The sequence below is a fragment of the Rhinolophus ferrumequinum genome, chromosome 15 (assembly GCF_004115265.2).
Source record: "Rhinolophus ferrumequinum isolate MPI-CBG mRhiFer1 chromosome 15, mRhiFer1_v1.p, whole genome shotgun sequence".
In the NCBI taxonomy this organism is placed as follows: domain Eukaryota; kingdom Metazoa; phylum Chordata; class Mammalia; order Chiroptera; family Rhinolophidae; genus Rhinolophus; species Rhinolophus ferrumequinum.
In genome coordinates this window covers 46,385,942-46,411,485 of record NC_046298.1, presented here as the reverse complement: position 1 = coordinate 46,411,485, position 25,544 = coordinate 46,385,942, and the positions used below count along the sequence as shown (strand labels likewise).

General features: G+C 39.2%; 1 protein-coding gene across 1 annotated transcript; it reads right to left on the bottom strand.

The window, feature by feature from the left end:
* Positions 1-1,834: 1,834 nt before the first annotated feature.
* On the bottom strand, positions 1,835-18,959 carry LOC117034444 (zinc finger protein 614-like). Its single transcript, XM_033127343.1, has 5 exons — positions 18,782-18,959; positions 13,581-13,784; positions 6,197-6,323; positions 5,828-5,923; positions 1,835-5,523 (listed from the first exon to the last, which is right to left on the bottom strand). Exons 2-5 carry the CDS (start codon positions 13,590-13,592, stop codon positions 4,067-4,069), a joined length of 1,692 nt encoding a protein of 563 aa, XP_032983234.1. The 5' UTR covers positions 13,593-13,784; positions 18,782-18,959; the 3' UTR covers positions 1,835-4,066.
* Positions 18,960-25,544: the final 6,585 nt, after the last annotated feature.

Here is a 25,544-nt window from a genome sequence, read left to right as displayed (position 1 = left end):
CAATCAATTTTAAGAACAGATTCAGTGGAAATTATCTTTTTGAGAACAAACATGTACAAGTATATTTATGGCATCAATTTTGATAATTGTAAGGCAGTAAGAAATAATAATCTTGTGATTATTACATACATTTATTCTTGCATCTCTGTATTCATGCCTTTGTGTCGCGTCCAGCGCAACAAGGGCAGTGAGAGTGCGAGAAGGGGCGGTTTGGATTAAGTTTTTAAGAAAGAAACAAACAGAGACTTAATGCAGTTAAATCTCTCCGAAGGCCAGGGGTCTCTCAGTCTCAGAGGACTGGAGCCCAGAATAAGGCCGACTGAAGGTTTTTATTGATTGGTATACAAATATAAGAAAGTAACATTGTTTCTTACACGGTCTGTGAGACTCATACATCACAGCAGAAAAATGTTTATTCCAATCACCCTTTGTCTGTAAACAGCCAAAGCACAAGGTCCCATGATGTGTTAATTAAGGTATGTACCCTCTCAGGGTCAAGTCTCTCATATTGTAACAGCTCCGTTGAGATAAGTGAGAGAACTGATCTTTGTTGTCCTCATGACTTCTCTCACAAACAGGTGCAAGGGAAAAGCCAGAGCCAGCAACAGTTTTTCCCAGGCAAGGGGAAGGGGAGGCAAGGCCCCTTTCCATATTTTTCTAAGGCAGCTCATTGGGGGTCCCCACTCGGTTCCGCCTGGCTTAGCTTGTATCTCCCGTGAGATATCTTACCCGTCTTTGGCTGCAAACCATCTTTTGGGGACCAGACAGAGAGACATAAGGTGTAAACACAAGGATGGAACAGAGTCCCAGAAAGGCACAGACTTACAGACTCTTCTTTCCTTAAGGAAAGACACGGGTTAACAGTTGGCTAGGCTGTTGTGTGACTACACTTTGGATAGCATCCCTCACAGTGACTCTGACCAGTGTGTCCAATGGGACGATAGCAAGCAGGACAGAAGATAGAAGTAGACTTGCTCATTGAGGCATGTTCTATTTGTCCCTTGGAGCTCTTCTATTGTAATAGAGCCCAGTCTAGTCTCTAGCAGAATAAGAGAGCCACCCGTTCCACTGGAGGCTCAGCTATGTGAAAGAAAACCCATCTAGCGCATGCAGCTCCAGTCGAGACAGCCTTCACCGGACAACCCAACCCTCAACCCACACAACAGAGAATAAATGTTGTCTTTAGACATTAAGTTTTAGGGAGGTGTAGGTAACATCTCCCTGTAGGTAATTACCTGTAGGTAATACCAATATAAATGTACATCAGTAGGTGACTTGCTAAATCATGGATGTCTTCAGGAACAGTACGCATACATAAAAAGAATGAAGGAGATTGTGAAGTGGAGCAGCCACTATGGAGGTTCCTCAAAAAATTAAAAACAAAACTAGCATATGATCCAGCAACTCCAGTGTGGGTATTTATCAAAAGTAAACAAAAATCACTATCTTGAAAAGATTATCTGCACCCCCATATTCATAGCAGCATTATTTACAATAGTCATGACATGGAAACAAGTGTTCGTTGACAGATAAATGAATAAAGATGTGTTTTATATGTGTGTGTGTGTGTGTGTGTGTGTGTGTGTGTGTGTATACACTAAACACACAATGGAATATTATTCAGCCATGACAAAAAAGGAAATCCTGCCATTTGCAACTCATGAGTAGACCTTGAGGGCATTATGCTAAGTGAGGTAAGTCAGAGAAAGACACATACTATGTGATCTTACTTATATGTAGAAGCTAAAAAAAAACCAACCCAAACTCATAGATACAGAGAACAGATTAGTGGTTGTCAGAAGCTGTGGGGGGGTGGGGGGTGGGAAGGGATGCAAATGGGTGAAAGTGGTCAAAAGGTACAAACTACTTATAAGATAAATAAATCCAAAAATAATAACAACAAAGTGTGGAACATCGTTAGCTATTAGGGAAATGCAAGTTAAACTCAAGATCAGATATTACTACATACCTACTAGAATGGATAATATAAAATATAATGACAATACCAAGTGCTGGTGAGGATGAAGAGCAACTGAATCTCTCATGTTGCTAGTAGAATGGCTAAAGTAAAATATACTAAAAATACCAAGTGCTGAGAGGATATGGAACAACCAGATGTCACACACTGCTGGTGAGAATGTAAAATAGTACAGCCACTCTGCAAGACAGTTTGGTAGTTTCTTATAAAGCTGAACACAACTTACCATATGTCCCAACAATCACCTGAATATTTATTATAGAGGAATGAAAAGTTATGTTCACACAAAACCCTGTTGCAGATTTCATAACATTTTTTTAATAAAAGTTGAAACCAGGAAACAATACAAATCTCTTTCAAGAGTGAATAGTGAAATGAATTGGTACAAACATGTACACTAATCACTAATAAAACAACTATTCAACTCAAGTCTTAAAAGCAATTTGCCGAGTGACAAAAACATGAAGAGCTTACATGGCCCATATTAATAAAATTATAAATTTGTATAAATAAATAAAACTTATTTATATAAAATGTATAAAATCTTGTTATAAAAATGACTTTTATAACATTCAGGAAATGACAAAATTATACTGTTGGAAAACAAGTAAGTGGTTGCCAGAGGTAGGTTTGGATAGAAGGTATGAGCCTAAAAAGGTATCATAAGGAAATCTGAGTTGATTAAACAATTTTCCATTATGGGTGTGGTCACATGACCACAAGGGGTATATAGGTAATAAAGCTTCTTAGAATAACAACAACAAAAAAGTAAAGTCTAATGAAATCCAAATAAGGTTAAGAGTTTCATTAACAGCATACCAGCAATGTCATTTTTCTGGATTCAATATAATATGGTTATATTTTTACTGGGGGAAGTTGGGTATAGATACTAGGGAAGTCTCAGAACTACTTTGCAATTTCTTTTAAGTTAAAATAAATTCAAATTAAACATTATAAAAATAACTTTGAAGGTGATTTTGTAAAATATTTGGTCATATTTGTAAACTTAAGTACAAATATGTGTTATATTTATAAATTTAAAATATTTAGTTTCCTTTTAAACTACCTCAGTATGATAAATTTACAATTCAGTTTACAGCCAAAGAAAGGTAAGAGTTAATCGTAGAATATGGGTGGCCATAGAATACTCCTGTATTGTATGTAACAACAAAAATTAATCAGGGATGAGAAAAGCATACTACTTTTTAAAGTAGGGTATTACTGACAAAGTACCTAGAAAGGAGGTTCCAAGTATCACCTGAAAATGCACATCAGGTGAATTATCTGATGTATTATGAAGTTAGACTTACAACAAAAAGCACTCACACATTTATCACTTTCACAGGACTTCATTCCCCCGTGAGTCCTCTGAAATTTGACCAAAGGTGCTCTAAATTTAGCATGTTCATAAAATTTTAATTTCTATATGATTTCCTGACAAATGGGGCAGAATGTATCCATGAAATTCTGCAATATTTCCTCTTAAAGTTTTTCTCCAGTGTGAACTCTGACTCTCACTGAGGTCTTCTTTCTGAGTAAAGGCTTTCCCACATAATTTTTCTTTTTGTTTTTCACTTTTTTATGAACAATGACCTCACTGATGATCTGAGATGATCCCTAATAAAGTCTGTCTTCCCACTGAAGGCTTTCTTAGTCTCTGCATTCACAGAATTTGTCTCCATATACACTTTCAGACATTTAATGAAGCTTGCAAGTTTTGTTCACACATATGATGAAGCAAGAAAGGCCTCTCCACATTGAATGTATCAGTTTTTCCAACATGTTTTCATTGAAAGAAAATATGAGGTAAGGATCACTAAAGGCACTACAACAGTCACTGTTTTAATTCACCAGTTTTATCTCCTGGGCAAAATCCTTAATCTCCTCAGGGCACACAACTGATAATAGGCAATACCCTGATTGCATGCCAATCTGCTACAAACACTGACTTTAATGAAGTCTTGGTTGCCACAGAAGGCATTTCCAGTCACTGACTTAGGAGGGTTTTTGTTCTGCATGAGTTCAGTCATAAGTAATGAGCTGTGATTCTCCGTTAAAGGAATTTCCAACTTGACTGAACCTACTCATTTATCTTGTGTGCATTTTCTTATGTTTAACAAGGTTTGACAAGTGGGAGAAGGCTTTCTCACACTCACTGCATCCATAGGGCCTCTCTCCTGTATGAGTTCTTTGGTGGACATTGAGTACTGACTTTGTGGTGAAAGCTTTCCCACATTCCTTGCACTTATAGGGTTTCTCTCCTGTGTGAATTCTCTGGTGGGTAATGAGACCATATTTGTGAGAATAGAGTTTTCCACACTCGGTACATACAAAGGGTGTTTTTCCTGTATGACATCTCTCATGTTGTATGAGGCATATCTTCTGACTGAAGGCCTTACCACAGTCATTGCATTCATAGGGTTTCTCTCCTGTGTGAGTTCGCTGATGTATAATGAGAGTGCGCTTTGTGGTGAAGCGTTTTCCACATTCATCACAAATGTATGATTTCTCTCCTGTATGAGTTCGCTGATGTATAATGAGCGTGCGCTTCACAGTGAAGCCTTTTCCACACTCAGTGCATATATAAGATTTTTCCCCTGTATGAGATCGCTGATGAACAATGAGATTACTCTTCACAGTGAATTCTTTTCCACACTTATCACACATATAGGGTTTCTCTCCAGTGTGAGTTCGCTGATGTACAACAAGATAGCGCTTCATAGTAAAGCCTTTCCCACACTCACTGCATATATATGGTTTCTCTCCTGTATGAGTTCGCTGATGCACAATGAGATTGCTCTTCACAGTAAAGCCTTTCCCACAGTCATTGCATACATAAGGTTTCTCACCACTATGAGTTCGCTGGTGTGCAATCAAATAGCGCTTCATGGTGAAGCCTTTCCCACATTCACTGCATATATAAGATTTCTCTCCTGTATGGGTTTGCTGATGTATGGTGAGACAGCTCTTCACAGTAGAACATTTTCTGTCTTCATTGGTTATACAGAGTTTGTCTAGTGTTTGAGTTTTCTGATATTTAGTGAGCATGCCATTTTTGGAGAAGGATTTCCCCCGCGGATCACACCCATGTGGTTTCTCTCCGGTATGAATGCTCTCATGGTAAAGGAACTGAGATGTCCTGATGCAGGTTTTCTCACCTTCGATGCATGCTTGTGGTTTCTCTGTTTTGTGAGTCCTCTGATGCTTCAAGGGTTGGAATTTAGTGCTGATGTGTTTTGCACTTTCAGGGAATTCGGGTCCAGTGTACAGTTGTTTATGATTACCATCTACAAAGGATTTCTCATCTCCATTAAACTCAGTGGAGTTTCTTACTTCATATCTTCTCTCCTGGTTAACTAAACTTAAACTTGATTTCAAAGCTTCCCTATATAAGTCCAACATATGATTTTGCATTAGGGCAAATTTTGTTTTGCTCAGATGAACAGTATTTCTAAATGCATTCCAGGCACTGTATTGTTGCATGCTCTTCAGAAATCTTTGGTTTTGAGAATAATCTTGCAGATGACTGTCAACTTTCCCAATTCCTAGAAAAAAATAATAACAAATTCTTTCAAGAGTACATCTTAGAATAAAAGTGCTTAAAAGATGATGTGGTGGGGGCTGTCAACCATATGATTCCAGTATAAAAGAAAATTATAAAGATGTAAGATGAAAAAGTATCAGATCCAAGAAGAGGAAAGGAATATAATTAACATGAAACACCCACAAAGAAAAGAGTTCTCATCTGGGAAGATGCATATGTGGAGGTAGCCTCAGACACCCTCACAGCTGTGACCACCTCTCTTAACGACTAGAATGTGACTTCCATGGTCACTCGTTATCACTCACCTGGACAGGTTCTCTTCTGGATTTCACTCTTTATTATTCGTGGTTCTTCTCCATATTCCAACTTGGAGAACAATTCTGGTTTGGTAGCTTGATACCCTGTTCGTGAGAAATTGTGAAAGATTTTGATACAGTGATTTGGAGTATGATATGTGAAGACGGGAAAATATTACATTTTAGAGACAAAACAATTTCTCATATGCAAAGTCAAAGTTCTCTTTCAGGATATAGGAGATTATACCCATTTGGGGCCACAGCGGGGATCAAAAATCTGACTTTCAAAAGACCACAGTGACTGCAAAGCTTTCATCAAGTGATAGAAGAAAGGCCAGTGACTGGGCACCTGTAAGTGACATGGGGAGCAATCCTTACCCAGTGATACCAGACTGTTATAGTTCTCCAACATCACATCCTGATACAGGTCTTTCTGAGCAGGAGCCAGGAGCTGCCACTCCTCCCAACTGAACTCCACAGTCACATCCTCCAACGTTAGCAATTTCTGTAATAATACGGTCCTTTTAATATGATGTCAACTTCTTTTATTAATATAGAAGATACATGAAAGAAGTTGTTTTAATTTTTACCACATAGATTGCATGTATATACTTTTATCAAATATATTTAGGACAAGCAAAGTCCTATCTTTCTATCTACGTATTTTAGCACCTATTTCCAAATACAAAAATATACAAATTACGTTAGGGCAAATAAAATATTCCTATATTCCCATGTAACTTCACAGCCATTATGAGGATCAACGATGACCAGACTCCACATCCAGAATTTACAAGACAGTGTTTTTAATAAATGTAAAAGAATAACAGGAACTATACAAGATATGTCTAAAGCAAAAAAGACCGTTAAAGTTGATTATGAAGATTCAGAGAACAAAAAGAAACTTCTAATAGGCAAACATATATACACATACATATATTAATGGATAGATGAACAGCATATTAGATACTCTGTAGTGAACTAGAATATGTGACTGAGGAAACTACAGAAAGTGCAGTACAGAGAGAGAGAAAGAAAATGTAAGAAAGAGGTTAATATAGTGTCAAAAGGTCTAATGTATGCCAACTTATAGTTTCTGAAAGAAAAAAAATGGAGTAATGGAGAGGCAGTATCTAAAGATCTAAAAGCTGAAAAATTTCAATACTGATTAAACACTCCACACCTCAGATTCAGGAATCCCAACAAACTCCAAGCAGGAAGTCTATACCTAGATGCATCAGACTGAAACTACACTACACCAAATACAAAGGGAAACTACTAAAAGCTTCCAGAGACAAAAGACAGATTACCTACAACCGAAACAATAGAACTCAGAAAAGAATGGAATATTATCTTCAAAGTCCTGATTTTTGTTCCAAATGGCCAGACATGAAAGAGCCATTTGGTACTGAAACACGTGACTCCTCATGGAGTGCTGGATAGCATTATCTCCTCCCAGCCACACTGTGTGACAGTACCCAAGAGTATTACCAACTAAGGAAGCTCACCTAAACTTCAGTGTCCAGAGTTTTTACTGAGGCTTCATTATATATGCAGGATTTATTGAATCATTGACCAAGTGGCTGGACTCAATGTCCAGGTCCTCCCCCTTCCTGGAGATCAGACTGATATCACATGGCTCAAAGCCACAATCCTCTTGGGAGCATTTGAGATCTTGCTCCTCAGCATATGTCATCAGTTTGGCTCAAATAAACTCATAAATTTCTCTACAGGTTTGAATGTTTCTTATGTCAACAACCTATGTTACGACTCTCATTTCCACATTTCTACCTTTGACCTCTTCCCACCCTTCAGAGTTTCAACTCTCTACCTAGAGCTCCATATGTCCAAAGTTAAATACAAGGGTAGGCAATATAAGTTAAAAAATATGTTTTCTTGAATCATATTGTCTGGGTTCAAATTCTGACTGTGTTTAATAGCTGTGAAAACTTGGACAAGTTACTTAAGCTCTCTGTGCCTTAATTTCTTCATCTGTAAAATGTAGATAATGAGAGTACCTATTTCATTACTCTATTGTGAATGTTAAAGAGTTAATACCCCCAAAGTACTAGAGTAAGCCTGGTATATAAACACTTGGTAAATATTAGCTGTTATTATTATCACTTACCCTTTCTTGCATAAATCCTGTTCTTCAGACTGTATTTTCTTTCTCAATTTATGGCAGGAACATCAGCTCAATTATCCATACTAAACTCCTCAGTGACTGTCTAACCTCTTTCTCAGCTGTGCTTTATAACAAGTTTCCACCGGCTACATAAACGTTTAATCTTCTATTTTTTTTCCTTTTGCTATTGCCCAAGTCCAGAGCTTCATTATCTCTAATGTGAATTATTCCAACAGCTCTTCCCAACAGACTGCCTGCCTTCCATCTTTACACCCCCTCACCCCAGCCAGTTCTGCTCAATGTTACTTTTCTAAACACAGCCAATTGTTTTAAACTCTTTTCTGTTTTATCATCACCTTGGGATCAAATTGAAACATTGAGCACAATGTAGCTAATTTTCTTTCTCACCTTTGATCAGGTACCTCTGTTGCCTTTCCCAACTGCTCAGGGACTCTCCAAACACACCATGTACAGTGGTACCTCAGTTTTCGAACGTAATCTGTTCCAGAAAACCGTTCGAGTTCTGAAATGTTCGAAAACCGAGGCACGGTTTCCCCATAAAAGTAATGCAAAATGGATTAATCCACTCCAGACCTTTAAAATCAACCCCTAAAACTGCAAATTTAGCATGAATTTTGGATCCATAAAATTTACAGCGTTCGTAAACTGAAATGTTCATCAACAGAAATGTCTGAAAACCAAGGTAACACTGTACTTTAATTCACAGTGTGATTGCAAAAGCTCTTCTCTGTGCCTCAATATCTCATCTACCTCACTTATTTATCAAATTTCTATTTATCTTTTAAGGACCAGTTAAATGGCATGTTAGTAAGTCATCTCATATCTCCATTCCCTGACACAGGTGACAGATAGATAGATAATGATAGACAGTGTGGGGATAGAGTCCCAGAGAGCAGTTTCCAGGTTCTCAGCCTCACAGGGGCAGGTGCTGGCTTGGTTATTAGATGGCCATCAGCTGTAATCAGATAGCCATCCACTGTGGCTAGGTGGCCATCAGCTGTTACCGGTTAGCCATTAGCCACTAATATAACTGCCGTGGCTACACTAGGCGGTTGGTTTTGTTGGTTGGTAGGGAGAGAAGTGGATGGTGGATTGCGGATCATGTGGATCCTACTTCCTGTGTCTTGCCTGGCCATCAGCGACACTGGGGTGCAGGAAGACCCCTTGTTGGGATACTGGCAGATGGTTGCTTTTGTGTCTCGACCAGCTGCCATCGAGAATATAGTGCTATGAACCCCCTATTTATGGCTCTGTTGGTGTTCCTTTTTGACCTCACCATATCCTGTGTTCTTGTGCGAGGAGTGGGAACTGAGACCCTGCATAACAGGTAGATAATAGGTGGAGAGAGATGATAGATGTCAGTGTAGATATCTTAATTACTTTGTGATATTTGTTTATATTCCTATACTTGATTAGATTGTGAAGTTTTCCAGTTTTGGAGTGATACCATTTTTGTATTTCTAGCCCACAACAGAGTTCCTGACACAATATATTAAGTACCCTATGAATTTTTTTGAATAAATCAATGTCACTCCCAAATGCCCAATGCCTACTTCTGTCTCTTTCTAAGCTCATAGAATCTACTGCAGAAATGTCTTTCCTATTAATCCTACCTTTTCAGTTTCACAGCATTTCCTACTTCAGGACTTCATCACCACTGGCACAGATTATTACAAGAGCATCCCACTTGATCACCACTTTAGTGTCTCCTGCTTTCAAAGCCATCCATGATACATTGCTACCAGAGATGTCTTCATTCACTAGAGATTCCATGGTATTATTCCATTGCTCAGAACATTTTAAAGTCTCCCCTTGACTGGAGAGCAAAATGTAAAAATTTCAGTACTGTTCCCTCTACCTCCCCAGCCAGCTTTGTCTCAGATATCTTCTTTCTGCCCACCACATACATACAAGCTACACTCCAGCATCCTTGACTATTGGCTATTCCTTTAACCTAGAAGGACCATAATCCAACATGTGTCTATATCATACATTCTGTCAAAACCCAACTGGCATGGTCCCTCTTCCATAAAGCCTTTCACAGTTCCCTTACCCCAAAAGCCACAACCTTCTTAATCATATGGTCAGTCTTTCTGGAATGGATAGCCCCTATCTTGAGTCACCTCATTAGCACAAACTATGAAATGGCATTCCAGTGGCCCAGAACAAATAACAAAGACACTCATGTCACATAGGTAATTCCAAGAGTTTAAAGGTTACTTGCCAGAAATCAGAGACACAGGTCAACCAAATTCCTTATTATTACACACTAGGTATTCATGTCCCCATACAGGACCTTTCGCTTGAGCCTGGGCTGACCTAGGAAATTGTTTCCAAAGAAAAGAATACAGCAAAAGTTACAAGATACCACTTTTACAATTAGGCTACATAAGGCATCCATCTTGCTAAGAGAATCGTCCTTTGATAGCTTTGATAAAACAAGTTGGCATGTTGGGGAGGCCCACATGGCAAGGAAGTAAGAGTGGTCTTGGGCCGGCCCCGTGGCTCAGGCAGTTGGAGCTCCACGCTTCTAAGGGCGAAGGCTGCTGGTTCGATTCCCACATGGGCCAGTGGGCTCTCAACCACAAAGTTGCTGGTTTGATTCCTCGACTCCCACAAGGGATGGTGGGCTGCGCCCCTGGCAACTAAGATTGAACACGGCACCTTGAGCTGAGCTGCTGCTGAGCTCCCAGATGGCTCAGTCGGTTGGAGTATGTCCTCTCAACCACAAGGTTGCTGGTTCAACTCCTGAAAGGGATGGTGGGCTGCGCCCCCTGCAACTAACAACAGCAACTGGAACTGGAGCTGAGCTGCACCCTCCACAACTAAGACTGAAAGGACAACAACTTGACTTGGAAAAAAAAAAGTCCTGAAAGTACACACTGTTCCCCAATAAAGTCCTGTTCCCCTACCCCAATAAAAAAATCTTAAAAAAAAAAAAAAAGAAAGAAAGAGAATGGTCTTATATGAGCAGACAGGTAGAAACTAAGGGTCTCATATGGTCAGCTGTTCTGGAAATGAATCAGCCAACAACCATGTAGAAAATGCATTCTTCCCCACTTGACCCTTCAGATCAGACTCCACCTTGTCTGACACCTTGATCACAGCCTCATGAGAGACTATGAAACAAAGTACCCAGAAGAGATATAATAAAAAAAAAAGTAGTTGGTCTTTGTTCTTGATTCCTGGTAGATGTAAGTCCTAAAATGCTTAGAATCTCCAGAGTGGTATCTTTTGTACGCTAATGAGATGAATGGTTGGGGGTAGAGAGGTTGGTTAGCTTCTAGATGGGGGTTGGTTGCCAGAAGAACACACCATTGATTAAAGGGTTGGAACTTTCAGCCCCACCCCAGCAATTTCCAAAGAGGGGAGAGTGGCTGGAGACTGAGTTCAATCCCAATGGCCAGTGATTTAATCAAACACGCCTAAGTAAGGAGATCTCCATAAAAAACCCGAAAAACTACAGGTGTGACAAACTTCCAAGTTGCTGAACACACTGAGGTGCTGACAGAGTGGCACGCCCCCATACCTTGCCCTATGCATCCCTTCCATTTGACTGTTCTTGAGATGTATCCTTTATAATAAATGTCAGTAAAGTGTTTTCCTGAGTTCTGTGAGTTGTTCTAGCAAATTACTGAACTTGGAAGCAGGGATTACAGAAATCCCAGATTTACAGCTGGTCAGTCAGAAGTAAAGAAGGTCCAGGACTTATGACAGACATCTCACGTGGGGGGCATTCTTGCAGGTCTGAACCCTTAAATCTGTGTAATCTGACACTAATTCCTTAGTGTCAGAGAGCTGAAGTGGTGTTGGAAAAGAGACCACATGTTTGGAGTCAGGAGGAAAAAAACTTTCTCATTTGGTGTCAGAGGTGTTGTGGGTAAAAACAACACAGACCAGCTAAGCTATGCCAGTATTACTGACCCACTGAAAGTGAGAGAGAAAAAAACATGTGGTTGGAGAGGCAATCAAGATGGCGCAGTAGGTAAACGCTGTGTTTACCTTCTCTCACAACCACATCAAAATTACAACTAATCTACAAAACAACCATTATTGAGAATCGTCTAAAATCAAGCTGAATGGAAGCCTATCAACTAAGGACATGCAGAAGAAGGTGCACCTCCAGACTGGCAGGAAGGCCAGAGACGCGGAACGGGCTTGTCCTACATACGTGTGACCATTAAAGATCGGGAGGGATATTTCGGCTCTGGGGGTCCCTCTATCCCTAAAGGAGAGATACCAACCCCACCCCAGCCCAAGGTTCGAGTGCCGGGGAGAGAAGTCCCCATAATTTTTGGTTGTGAAAAACAGCGTAGATTCTGACTGAGTGAGACAGTGCAGCTGCACTCACAGGCGCTCCTCTTAAAGGGACTGTGCACGGCCTAACCCACTAGTGGAATCACTTGCTTTGAGCTCCAGCGCTGGAAACAACAGCTGGAAAGGCGGCAGGGACAAGTGGTGGGGCAAGCTGCACTTTCCTAGAGTCTCTCAAAAGTTCGCAGAACTCAGACAAGCAGCATCTGGCTTGAGCATGTCCTGTACCTCTGGCTGAGCAGCCCTAAGCTGGCACTAGTGGCAGCCGGCCTTGGTTTGCAGCTTTGCCTCTCAAGGAGCTTCCAAGCACAGCACGGTGGCAGCCATCTGCGGATTTCTTTCTGGCTCCTGCTAGGTGGCCCCCGGTGGGGCATGGGCTGTGGCTGAAGTAGACCTACAGCGGATCCCCTCCAAGGTGGTCCTGAAGCTGGTGCCCCCAGTCACCAGCTTCAAAACAAGCTGGAACATCACCTAGCCGTCAAGTACAACACACCAAGGGGCAGACTGGGCAGGCACCAGAGTCCACTATAATCAAGGCCAGTCCTCACAACCAGTGAGCCCAAGGGTCAGTCCCTCCTACTGATGTGCAGTTATCAACCAGGACTCAACTACAAGAGGAGGGCACACACAAACTACACAAGGGACACACCTGGAGCATGTGGCTCAGGTGACCAGAAAGACTGTGCTACAGAAAGATTGTAGCACACCTACTACATAAGGCCACTCAACTAAGACCAGAAGACATATAGCAACCCTACCTAATACATAGAAACCAACACACAGAGGCAGCCAAAATGGGGAGACAACAAAACGTGTCCCACATGAAAGAATAGAACAAAGCTCCAGAAAAAGAACTAAGCTAAACAGACATAACCAATTTATCAGACGCAGAGTTCCAAACACTGGTTATAAGAATGCTCGATTATCTCATAAAAATGGAGATGGAAACCATAAAAAAGAACCAGTCAGAAATAAAGGATACAATAATGGAAATGAAGGATATATTACAAGGAATTAACAGTAGATTAGATGAAGCAGAGGATCCAACCAGCAATGTAGAAGATAAGATAGCAGAAAACACCCAACCAGCACAGCAAAAAGAAAAAAAAAAATCCAAAAAAATGAGGCAAATTTAGTGTGCCTCCGGGACAATATCAAGCATGATTTTGAATTTAGAGTCTAACTTAATTTCTCCTCAGAACCCAATTATCCCAATTAATACTTTTAATTCAATTGATTTTTTTTCAGGTAACCACGAATCCATCAGAAAACAAAGGAAAGGTATAACAAATCGAAACTTACCTGGGCAGCCATTATTTTCCTCTGTGCTCAGTAAATAGTAACATGGATTCTATGCCTTTTGTCTCTTCTGCATCTGCCGTGAAGTTCTTAGAGTCAGAAATCTTGGTGTCCAGTTAAAGTTATCCCCAGAAATGATATCTAAGTCCATGAACCTCCTCTTTCTCCCTCATTCCTTCATTTAATGTGAGGAGCAGGACCTGTGGGCTAAAGAGAAAATTGACATTTTGAGTGGACATTCCTTCTGGGTCTAGATGTCACTGCTGCTATGCATTTACCTTAAATAAAGGACCCCAATATTTTCAACTGTTCCTTTACTTAGTGCCCCAGAGGCTTTTACACTCTAGGGCAATTTCCATAGTTGGACGTATGCCAGTTTGGCAGTTTCGTACAAAAGTAAACATACTCTTACCATACGATCCAACAACCACATTTTCCCTGGTAATTACCAAAATGAGCTGAAAACTCATGTTCACACAAAAACCTGTTCATAGATGTTTATAGCAGTGATATCCATCCAGACAACAGAAAATTATTCAGCACTAAAAAGAAATGAGCTACCAGGCCATAAAAAGACAAGGAGAAACCTTAAATGCATATTATTAAGTACAAGAAGCTGTATCATTCCAACTATATGACATTCTGGAAAAGGTAAAACTAAGGAGATGGTGAAAAAAATCAGTGTTTGTCAGGAGTTGCGGGAAGGGGAAGGATGCATGGCAGAACCCAGAGGATTTTTAGAGCAGTGAAACTATTCTGTGTGATACTAAATGGTGGATATATATCATTATGCACTGGTCAGAACACATAGAATGTACAACAAGAGCAAACCCTAATGTGAACTATGCACTTTGGGTAATAATGTGTAAATACGTGAATTGATTGTAACAAACACACTACTCTGGTGCAGGATGTTGACAGTAGAGAAGTTTGTGTGTGTGGGGGGAAAGGAGTATGTGGGATCTCTACACACTTCCCAGTCAATGTTTCTGTGAATCTAAAATTACTCTAAAAAATAAAAACATATCTATATCTATATACACACATACACTATCTTGCAGAAAACATAGGAGACAATTCTCATGACCTTAGGTTAGGCAGAGAATTCTTAAACATGTCATTAAACCAGCAAACCATAAAAGAAAAAAATTTATCAACTGGACTTTGTATTATACTAAATTTTGTACATCAAAGACATTATATAATAAGAAAAAAGAAAAAGTGAGCTACAGATGGAGAGAAAATATTTGCCAATCATATATCTGATAAAGAACTTCTATACAGAATATGTAAATAACTAAAAATAATTTGTTCAGAAAACAAACAATCCATTAAGAAAATGAGAAGACTTGAATAGACATATGAATGTCTATAAATACATGAAAAGATCAACATTCTTTGTCATTAGTAAAATTAAGATGATGATGGAATTCTGCTACACACCAACTAGAATGACTATAATCGAAAAGACTAACATTTACAAATGTTGATAAGAATGTGGAGAAACTGGAACTCTCATACAATGACGATGGAAATGGAAACTTTGCAAAATGTTACACATACACTTATCTTATGAACCAGCCATGCCACTCAGAGGAATTTAGCAAACAAAGGAAAATATATCCAATTTGTACTGGAATGTATGTAGCAACATTATTCATAATAGTCAAATTGAAAACAATTCCAGTAACTGAGAGTTGATGAGAAAATACATCACATACAGACAATGAATCATTCAGTAACAAAATTGAAGAGGAAAGTTTATTTCCAACTCATTTTATGAGGCCATTCAGTTTTTAAAAATATAATACTACTTACAATGCCATTAAAAAATGTGAAATACTTTTGGAAAAATATTACCAAAAAAATGTAAAAGACCTTTTGAAAACTGTATCACTGAGAAATTTTTAAAATTTTAATAAATGGAGAGATACATCTTGTTCAGGTCAGAAAGTGAATCATTTCCCTAAATGAGCCAAATAGACCATTCTCCTGAATTAGTCTACAGTTATAAAATTCCAACCATAATCCCAGCAGGCTTTTCTGTAGAATTTGAAAACATCATTCTTAAATTCAGAAATACCAGGAGTCTAGAATAGCCAAAACAACTGTGAAAAAGAACGAGGTTGGTGAGTTGACACTACCTGATTTCAAGAATTGTTATAAAGCTACAGTTATCAGGGCAGGATGGTATTCATGTCAAAATCGATAAATGAATGAAACAGATTAGAGTCCAGAATAAGACCCATGCACATATAGTCAACTGACATTTTACAAAAGTGAAAGGTAATACAGGCAAGAAGAAAGCCTTTTCAACAAATGTTGCTGGAACTAGTCTACATGCAAAAACAGAAAAAAAATCTTGGATCCAAACACTGCACCACATACATAACTCAAAATGGATAAGAAACCTAAATGAAAAACCAAACCAAACCAAAATAAAACAAAACCTCTTAAAACTTCTAGAAGAAAAAACGGGAGAAAATTCTCTGATCTTGTAGTTAAGCAAACATTTCTTAGGTACAACACTAAAAAATAATTCATTAAAAAGTTCATACATTGGACTTCATAAAAACTAAATCCCCCAGCTCTTCAAAACACATTGTTAAGAGAACTTGAATGGCAAGTCAAAGACTAGAAGAAAATCTTTGCAAAGCATGTAACTGGTAAAGGAAGGAGTTGTACCCAGAACATACAAAGAATTCTCAAAAATCAACAAGAAAACACAACAGAAAACTGCAAAAGACTTAAACAGATACTTCACCATGGACTATATAGATGACAAATAAGCACATGAAAAGATGCTCAACATAATTAGCCATCATTAGGTAAATACAAATTAAAAGTACAAGGGGGTAAAAAAAGAAAGAAAAAAAAGCACAAGATACAGCTCCACACCTATTAGAATGCTCAAAATAAAAAAGACTGACAATAGGAAGTGTTGGAAAGACAGTGAAGATACAGAACACATGATTTAGCCATTCATTTGTAGAGATTTACCCAAGAGAAAGAAAATTATGTAAATATAGACTTGAATATGAGTGCTCAGAGCTTCATTTGTAATGGCTGAAAATTGGAAACAATACAATTGCCTATCAACAGGTGAATTAATAAATTCATCAGGATGAACTGATATCCCTACAATGGAGTACAAAGCAACAAAAAAGGAACTATTGGTAACACACAGCGATGAATCTCAAAATATTAATCCTGAGTGAAACAAATCAGAGTAAAAGTGGATACATACTGTATGATTCCATTTAAATAAAACTTCAAAAAATATAAACAATAGTAATAAAAAAATAGATCTGTGGTTGCTTGGGGAGGGGTCGGGAAATCTGAGAGGGATGGACTTAAAAAGGGCACAAAGAACCTTCTGGAGGTTATGAGTATGCTCACTATCTTCATTGTGGTGAGAGTTTCATAAGTATATATGTCGAATTTACCAATCTATATGATTTAAGTATTTACAGCTTACTGTAAGTCAATTTTGCCTCAATAAATCACTTTTAAAAAGGGAAGCTTAGTGATAATCATAATATAGGCCTCAAAAATATGCTAAATGAAAAAAAGCAACCACAAAAGACTACATATTTTGTGATTGTTTACACAAAATATGAAATGAAATGTCCAGAAATTGCAAATTAATAGAGGCAGAAAGATGATCAGTGGTTGTGCACAGCTGGGGTAACAGTGGAGACTGAGTGCATAGAAGACAAAGAAAACTATTTGGAGGTGATGAAATATGTTAAAACTGGATTGTACTGATGGTTGCACAACTCTAGAAATTCAGTTAAAATCACTGACTTGTGTACTTACCTGTGGTGAATTTTATGGTATGTAAATTAAATCTCAAAACTAAGAACAACAAAAAAAGACTTCCTTTCCTATAGTTGAAAAAAAAAAAAAAGGAAATGAAAGACCCATTGTAACTGCAAAAAAGTGTCAAGGAAAAAATTTCCTAAGGAATAGATGTAGCCAGAAACCTCTGAAACAAAAAAATTTTAAAAAGGCACAATACATTTTTCAGTGGAGTACATTCATTTATTTATATTATTGACGCTTTACCGTGGTGGTCTGAACCAAATTCACAATATTACCAAGACATTGGTAACATCTGGTATCCTGTATCTAGAGGATCAAATGAAATTAAACATTAAGTGTTACAAGAAAAAAATTTTTAAGTGGAGTGGGAAAATGTGATTACTAAGAAAGTCAAAATGGGTTATTGAAATTATAATTAAATACTTTTGAGTATTTTATGTCACAACTACTTAATGAATGAATGAATACAGTCGATTCCAGACACCATACCACTGGTTCACCGATTATTACAACAATTTAAAGATGTATAAATATCATCTCATATGCAAATATGTTGAGGATGAGAAATTAAGTGATATAACCAATTGTACTTATGTTTATACAGATTATTCCCATATGTAAAAAAAAGTACAATTTAAAAAGTTTCTCACTGCGGAACAGAACATAAGGTAAAGGAAATGCTTTCACTTGAACCAGAGTAACCCCAAGAGGAAACATCCAAAAGAAATACAGTAATCTGGGAGGAAAGACGAACAAAAACTGTTATCTCTAACAGTAAGCATATCACTACATTACTCCGAACCACATAGGATTTTGTGGGGACAGTGAGAAGAGTGGTGATGTGGGGCGGACAAAAAAGTTTTTAGTGAGGACGGACTTGACCTTGAAGGAGTGAACTGGATTTGGATTAACTGGGGAAATGGTGCCTTCATGTCTGTTTCGGCATTCAAGATTCAGGGCTGAACCTAGTAACTGTCCAGCGGCCCTGACCTCCTCAACAGTGACGGGCCCCACCAGGAGTCTCTGACAGTCCTATACTTTTTGCCACGTTAAACCCCAAACTGCCCCAGAAACCAACAGGGACATCCCCTAACCCAGGCTTCACTAACACTGAGCACTGAGTTCACTGGCACAAAATTTCCGCCCCAGCTCTCAACCACAGTCCGACAAGACGAGCGATCGACTTGGACCTCACACTCAGAGTCGGTCTCTCAGTGGATGATTTCTTCAGACTGTTACTCATTGCCTGTCAGGGGGCCCGTCACTAACCCCCAGATTCCTGTGACAGAATCCGAATAAAAGCCCAACCGCGGTCCCCACACACGCTCACATTTCACTGACCCCGCAGGCAGTGAATAAGAACCCAGATCCCGACTCACCAGATCCTGAGCCTCTCGGGACAGCACTGACGGCGACAGAGGCTTAGCCCACGTCCGAAACCACTTCCTATTGGGTTACGCTTTTTCGCGGTCCCTAGGTACGCTCACCGGCTGGCACCCGGGAGTCCCGCGAGTACCTTGGAGCACCGCGGGATTTCCGAGTTCCGACTGAGGGCCCCGCTCTATGACGTACTTGGCCACGCCCACCCCGGCGTTTGTGACGGGAGGGGCCATATGGCTGTGGGAAGAAATCACCATTATGCGTGATCACGTTGATGCTTTTACCTCCGTCGCGAAGGACGGTCAACAATGCTGCACTAACTATGTAAGATTTCGGAGTCCGGTGACTATCCAAGGCCAACATGGCGCGCTCAGCCAGCTGAGGAACAAAGGAAGATGGCGGCGCCCATTGTTCACTGTGGCGCTGAAACGTTCCTGTGGGGCACCATGGACGCGGCCATCTTAGACGAAGGCAGATGTTCGTACGGCACAAATGGACTCGACCACGGAAGACTTGTATAAGCCAAAATGTCACCGGAGAGGCGTTGGTCACAGAGTTGACCAAACCAGTGGTCATTTAAAGTCCTAAGTCTGGGGCAAGGGCGATTGTGTAGGGGGTGGGTAAGGCCTTTCTAGTTTAGAAGGAAAAGTACCGTTGAAAGGGAGAAATAAGGCGGAGCTCTATTAAAATGCCATTACCCACGTCGGAGTTTATACATATCTCCATCTAGTGGCGACGGCAATGAAATGAAGGTGTAAATGTACGTTTCGTATTTTCTTAAATAAAAATAAATTACAGTGGGGGCACTTGAGAATATGAAATTATGAGATAATGCAATTTTACTTTGCATAGTTCCCAACTAAAAAAAATGGCACACTTAAAAATGTTAGTTATTTTTATTCAGGCGCGAGAGGTTTAATTGTAGAGGATTTACAATTTATAGAAGGCAACCTAATCCAATTTAAAATTTTCATTCTCTTTGATTCCGCAATTCTAATTACAACAGTTTATTTGGTAAAAAGTTTTCTTAATATTAACCACGGCGGCTTTTGTCATTTTAAAAAGAGGGAAAACCTAAATGTATAATGATAGATGTATACTTTGGTAAATTATGGAACATCCACTCAGCATAGCAGTATACAGCAATTGAAAAGAATATACTACAATTGTCAGTATAAATAAGGAAAGATAACCTCTTCAGAGGACAAGAAACATCTGTAGGATTATATATATTATATATTATACATATTATAGTAAATTGTGGTTGGTTAAATAAAACATTTAGTTTGGATTACTTTAGGATTTGTGCTTAGGGTAGCAATGTCAGAAGTCTTCACATTCCCAATTTTTGCAATTCTCCGTTGTTAATACATTTTTGTTAACTATGGATGACTTTAGTATTTTCAAAAGTTGTCGATTTTACAAGTTTTAGCAGATGTTCATAATATAGTCAATATAAACAGGCTAGTCTAATTTTTCTTTCATAAATACATACTTACATATAAAAATAATTTTTAAACAAGCTCTGTTCGGTTTTATTAAAGAAAAATTTTGCATGATTTTCTTTTCACCAGTCTGTTCTGGCATGCTTCTAATGATATCAGAATCCCCTGGATCAATGCTAGCCAGTGTGCATACTCAACTATTTCCACACGCTGTGTTCAATTCAATATTATTGCCACTGTAGTGATGGATACCACTCTTGGCCAACAGGGTGTAATACTCTATTTCAGATTTCCTCAAGGCTGATGTAGGAAAGATGTGGAGGAAAATTTGCCTTCATTGGCTGATGTCTGCTTTTGTCTGTCTGTTTTTCTCATGTGGGGTGATGTTTAGTCTCCCCCATGTGAGGTGGTTGGGCATATTAAGTATAAGGTTAGGTTTCGTTCCCTCACATGAGAGACTGCACGTGAGATATTGGTTAGCTTTTGATTAGTTTTTTTTTTGTTTCCCCACACGAGAGATTGTATGGGGGGTTCCCTCACATGAGAGACTGTATGTGAGGTTCCCTCCTGTGAGAGACTGTATGTGAGGTATTGGTTAGTTTTTAGTTAGCTTTTTGTTCCCCCACATGAGAGACTGCATGTGGGATTCTCTCCCATGAGAAACTGTATGTGAGGTATCAGCTGGTTTAGGGTTAAAAAAAAAAATTCCCTGAGATGTTGTTTTCTGTCTGTTTTATCCACATCAACAGATGTGATAGTAAAGTAACTAAGTTATATCAGAATGATGTAATAGGCACGTTGCCAGGCTTTGGCAGGCGTTGGGCCGATGGTCCCAAGCAGGAACAGTAGATATTGCTTGTCTGGATGAACTAGCTCTTCAGCTGGTAAGCAATATTTTTATCACAGTAACTGCTGAACCCTCCCAGAATTGGCCATTCCCTGAGGAGGAGGCAGGAACAAAGAACTTGGCTCTAAGGTACATCTGAGAAAATATATGACAGATCTCAGTTGGCAGTGTAATTTCGTCATTTTGTCATTTGTCATTAATGATTCATCATCATTCTAACATTTTGAAGACTCGTAGATGACATACAGCTTACAACACCTGGAGACACCCTGACTTCCAGCTGCAGATCTGTTGAGTGAGGTCTGGCTGGTTCCCAACCTCTCCAGTGTTGTTCCCCAGTTAGCCTTCTTGAGAACTGTTAATATTTTAGAAACTTGTATGCAGCTTGCAGCATCACAAGATGCCCTAACTTCCAACAATAGTGACAGCAACAACAACAACGACAACAGCAACAACAGCAACTTTCTGGGGAACTAGCAAGCAGCAGTGGGAGATGCCTGAGTTTCTTTCAGCTACAGACCTGGCAAGGTTTGGATTTATGACTTTTCCAGTGCTGTTCTCCCCCGGTTTGGTGAGCTTTTGGCATCTACTGTAATAGTTGCTATCCTATAGAGTTTATTACTGCTTTTGGATACTCCTTATTGATGTTATTTGTGTATTTAGCCAAGTGATTTTTGATGAATAGTGAACATGTTGAGATTTCGTAAACTTATATTATGTGTACTCCTTTGACATGACATTGTTATCAATGTATGTAGTTTAGTCTTAACCACCTTTACTTTCTGTCATTAGCCTTTTCCTGTAATTGCCTTTGTCTTTTGCTATTAGATATTGCTAAATAAATTGATTAGATATTGCTAAATAAATCAATTAGTCCCTCTTATGGTGTCCTCCCCTTTCTTTTCCCTGCTCATCATTACAGCTGGGCAGTTGTTGGCTAGGATGACCCATTTTGCTTTGCCTTGTCTATCATTTTCAGAGTCTTCTTGTACCCCAACACGTACTTTCCACTTTTCATAACAAGTTGGAGCCTAGATTTTTGTCAACTCCAGTGACTTTTGGTTCGTTGTGGCCACCATCTTCCTGTCTTAGGTGCAGGAAGGCCCCCAACTAAGAGTAGCCACCAAGATAGCCAGGGAGTGAGAAAAGCAGAATATAGTTTTAACAATGTTTGGCTCTTAGGTATAATTATGGGTGATTTAAAATTTCTGCATTTGCTTATATGTTTTCTTTTGTGTGTGTGTGTGTGTGTGTTTTAATTTATTTTTTTAATTTATTAGGGTGACAATTGTTAGTAAAATTACATAGATTTCAGGTGTACAATTCTGTATCACATCATCTATAAATTACATTGTGTGTTCACCACCCAGAGTCAGTTCTCCTTCCATCACCATATATTTGATCCCCCTTACCCTCATCTCCCACCCCCCAACCCCCTTACCCTCTGGTAACCACTAAACTATTGTCTGTCTTGTCTATGAGGTTATTTATTTATTTATTTATTTATTTTTCCTTAGACGTTTATCATTTATATCCCTCACACTGTGGACCCCCGCCCCCCATCCACTATCTCTCTGACATCGCACCGAGCCATCCCATTTCCACTATCTCCACTCCCAATGCTGTACTCTGCCTCTTGTAAATGTATACATACCTATATATACATATATATATATATATATTATTATTATAGTAGGCATTCATTATTGTTCAGCTTCAGGTGTACAGTGCAGTGATCGCTTATATGTTTTCTTGTCGCATCCTGCATGACAAGAGCTGTGGGAAGCAAGAAGGGCAGAGCAGGGTTAAGAAAGACAGTAGCCAAGAATAAAGTGTAAGAGGGGCCAAGGGACTCAAGCCTCAAGAACTGAGCCCGGAATCGGGCCAACGCATAGCTTTTATTAGTTAAATGAGGAGGTAAAGCTTGTTAATCTCAAGGTCTGTGAGTTACGTGCCTGCTGGCTGTTTTCCCGAAAGTCCCTATTGTGCTCCAGCAAGTACTGTGCCTTCACACAGGCATAATCCCAGGGGATGGCGTCATTGTTCTGAAACCATCCATTGAAGGGGAGTGACCCATATCATTCCATCGGGTCTCAGTTTGTTGAGACACTCCATTGTGATATCCTGGGAAAGGTGCGGGAACAAATGGTTCGGCAGGAATAAGGCAACATTTTCTAATTTCTACACATTAAGAATTTATTAATAGTAAGAGCATTATATTCCTTTCAGGGATTAAATTTCATCCCTATTCACCCGGGATGTCAAGCTCTGAAAGGTGAGTTTTAGCATCTGGTCCAGAGAACTTAGGGCAGCCTGGGCAGCCCATCCTAGGATCCTGATGGATCAGTTTTAGGAATGAGCTGATCTGACATTGTCATGGCAGCGTGTGTAGGTAGGTTCACAGGACAAGAAGTGGAAAGGCTCTGAGGGCCTGGGTAGTAGAGCACTCATGTCTGATTCTTGCTGTAGAATACTGCCCAGAATCTCCTCCGAGCCATAATGTGTGACAGTACTCAAGAGTATTACCGACCAAGGAAGCTCATAGAAACTTCAGTGTCCAGAGTTTTTTTGTTGAGGCTTCATTATATATGCAGGATTTATTGAATCATTGACCAAGTAAGTGGCTGGACTCAATGTCCAGGTCCTTCTCCTTCCTGGAGAGCAGACTGATATCACATGGCACAAAGTCACAACCCTCTTGGGAGCATTTGAGATCTTGCTCCTTGGCATATGTCATCAGTTTGGCTCAAATAAACTCATAAAAATTCTCTACAGGTTTGGATGTTTCTTATGTCTGTTACTGAATCTCATTTCCGTATCTCTACCTTTGACCTCTTGCCACCTTTCTGCTTCTAATCCAGGATTTAGGGCAGAGATGTTCAAATTTTAATATAGACTAGAAAGCTTTATAAAACCAGAGTCCTGGACCCCAGTCACTGAGGTTCTGGTTTAGGAAATGTGGGGTGACTCAAGAATTTACATCTTGTATAAGCTTCTCAGAGAATCCTGAGGCAAGAAGCCCAGAGAAAACACTTAGAAACAGTCCTGGAGTGTTTGGGGCTTACAAATATCATGTGGGCTGGCTCCCCTCAGTACACTTAAGTCATAGCTTAAATTACATCTGCCCAGAAAAGCCTTCCTTGAAACCCTTACTACAATAGCTCCTCCATTACAATCTATTGCTAGGTTTCATATTTCCTCATACTACTTAACAGAACTGACATTCTATGTATTCATTTTACTCGTTCTCCTTCACTACACTGTATGCTTCATAAAGGCCATGACTTTGCCTATTTTGTTCATTGCTGTGTCTGCAGTGTTTACAACAGTGGCCGGCAGTAGATAGATGCTCAAAAAAATCTTTTTTAAAGGAGGGAATTAATATAGAGTTGGAGATCAAATTCTGTCATGACACTGTATGGCAAGTGTCTATTTCTTTTGCTATAAGCAGGACTTACCATTTGTAAACTGGATTGAATATCCTTCTTATATGAAGGGAAATAACTAGAAAAACAGAATTTGTTGTCAGCAGACATTTTCAAAAAGAACTGGTAACAGAACTAACAAAAAGGAAATAACAGAAGGAAACATGTAACATCAGGAATGAAGAAAAAGGAATGGAAAGAGTAAATATATCATCAAAAATAATAGGCTGTTCTCCTTTTGAATTTTTCAAATTATGTTTGATGGTTGAAAGCAAAAATGACAACCTTACCTGATAAGATTCTTAATGTATGTGGAGATGTTGGGCATCATTCACTGTTAGGGAAATGGAAGTGAAGGCCACCATTATATACAACCACACACCCGACAGGACAGCTACAATCAAATATGACAATGCCAAGTGCTGGAAAGGTCACAGAACAACTGGACACTCATACACTGCTGGTAGCAATGTAAATTGGTACAGCCACTCCGGAAAAGTTTGGCAGTTTTTTAGAAAATTAAACACTTAGCATATGACTCCTAGGTGTATATTCTAGAGAAACGAAAACTCATGTTCACACAAAATTGGCTACACAAATGTTCATACCATCTTTATTCATAACAATGAAACACTGGCAACAATCCAAATGTCCATCAACAGTGAACAGATAAACCATGGTACATCAATACAAAAAAAAATACTACTCAGTAACAAAAAGTAGAACTATTTATACACTCAACAAATTGGATGGATCTTAAGGGCAATTTGCTGAGCAGGGAAAAAATGCCTATTAGGTTGATGCAAAAGTAATTGCAGTTTTTGCAATTTAAGCTTTTAAACCACAATTACTTTTGCACCAACCAAATATCTTAAAGGTTACACACTGTATAATTCTATTTACAAAATGACAAAATTACAGTGATGGACTACTATCAGTAATCACCATAGGTCAGGGATGGGGGCACAGTGAGACTATACAGTAGTAGCAGGAAGACATGTTTCTGGGTTGGCACAACAACTCTGCATCCTGACTGTAGTAGAAT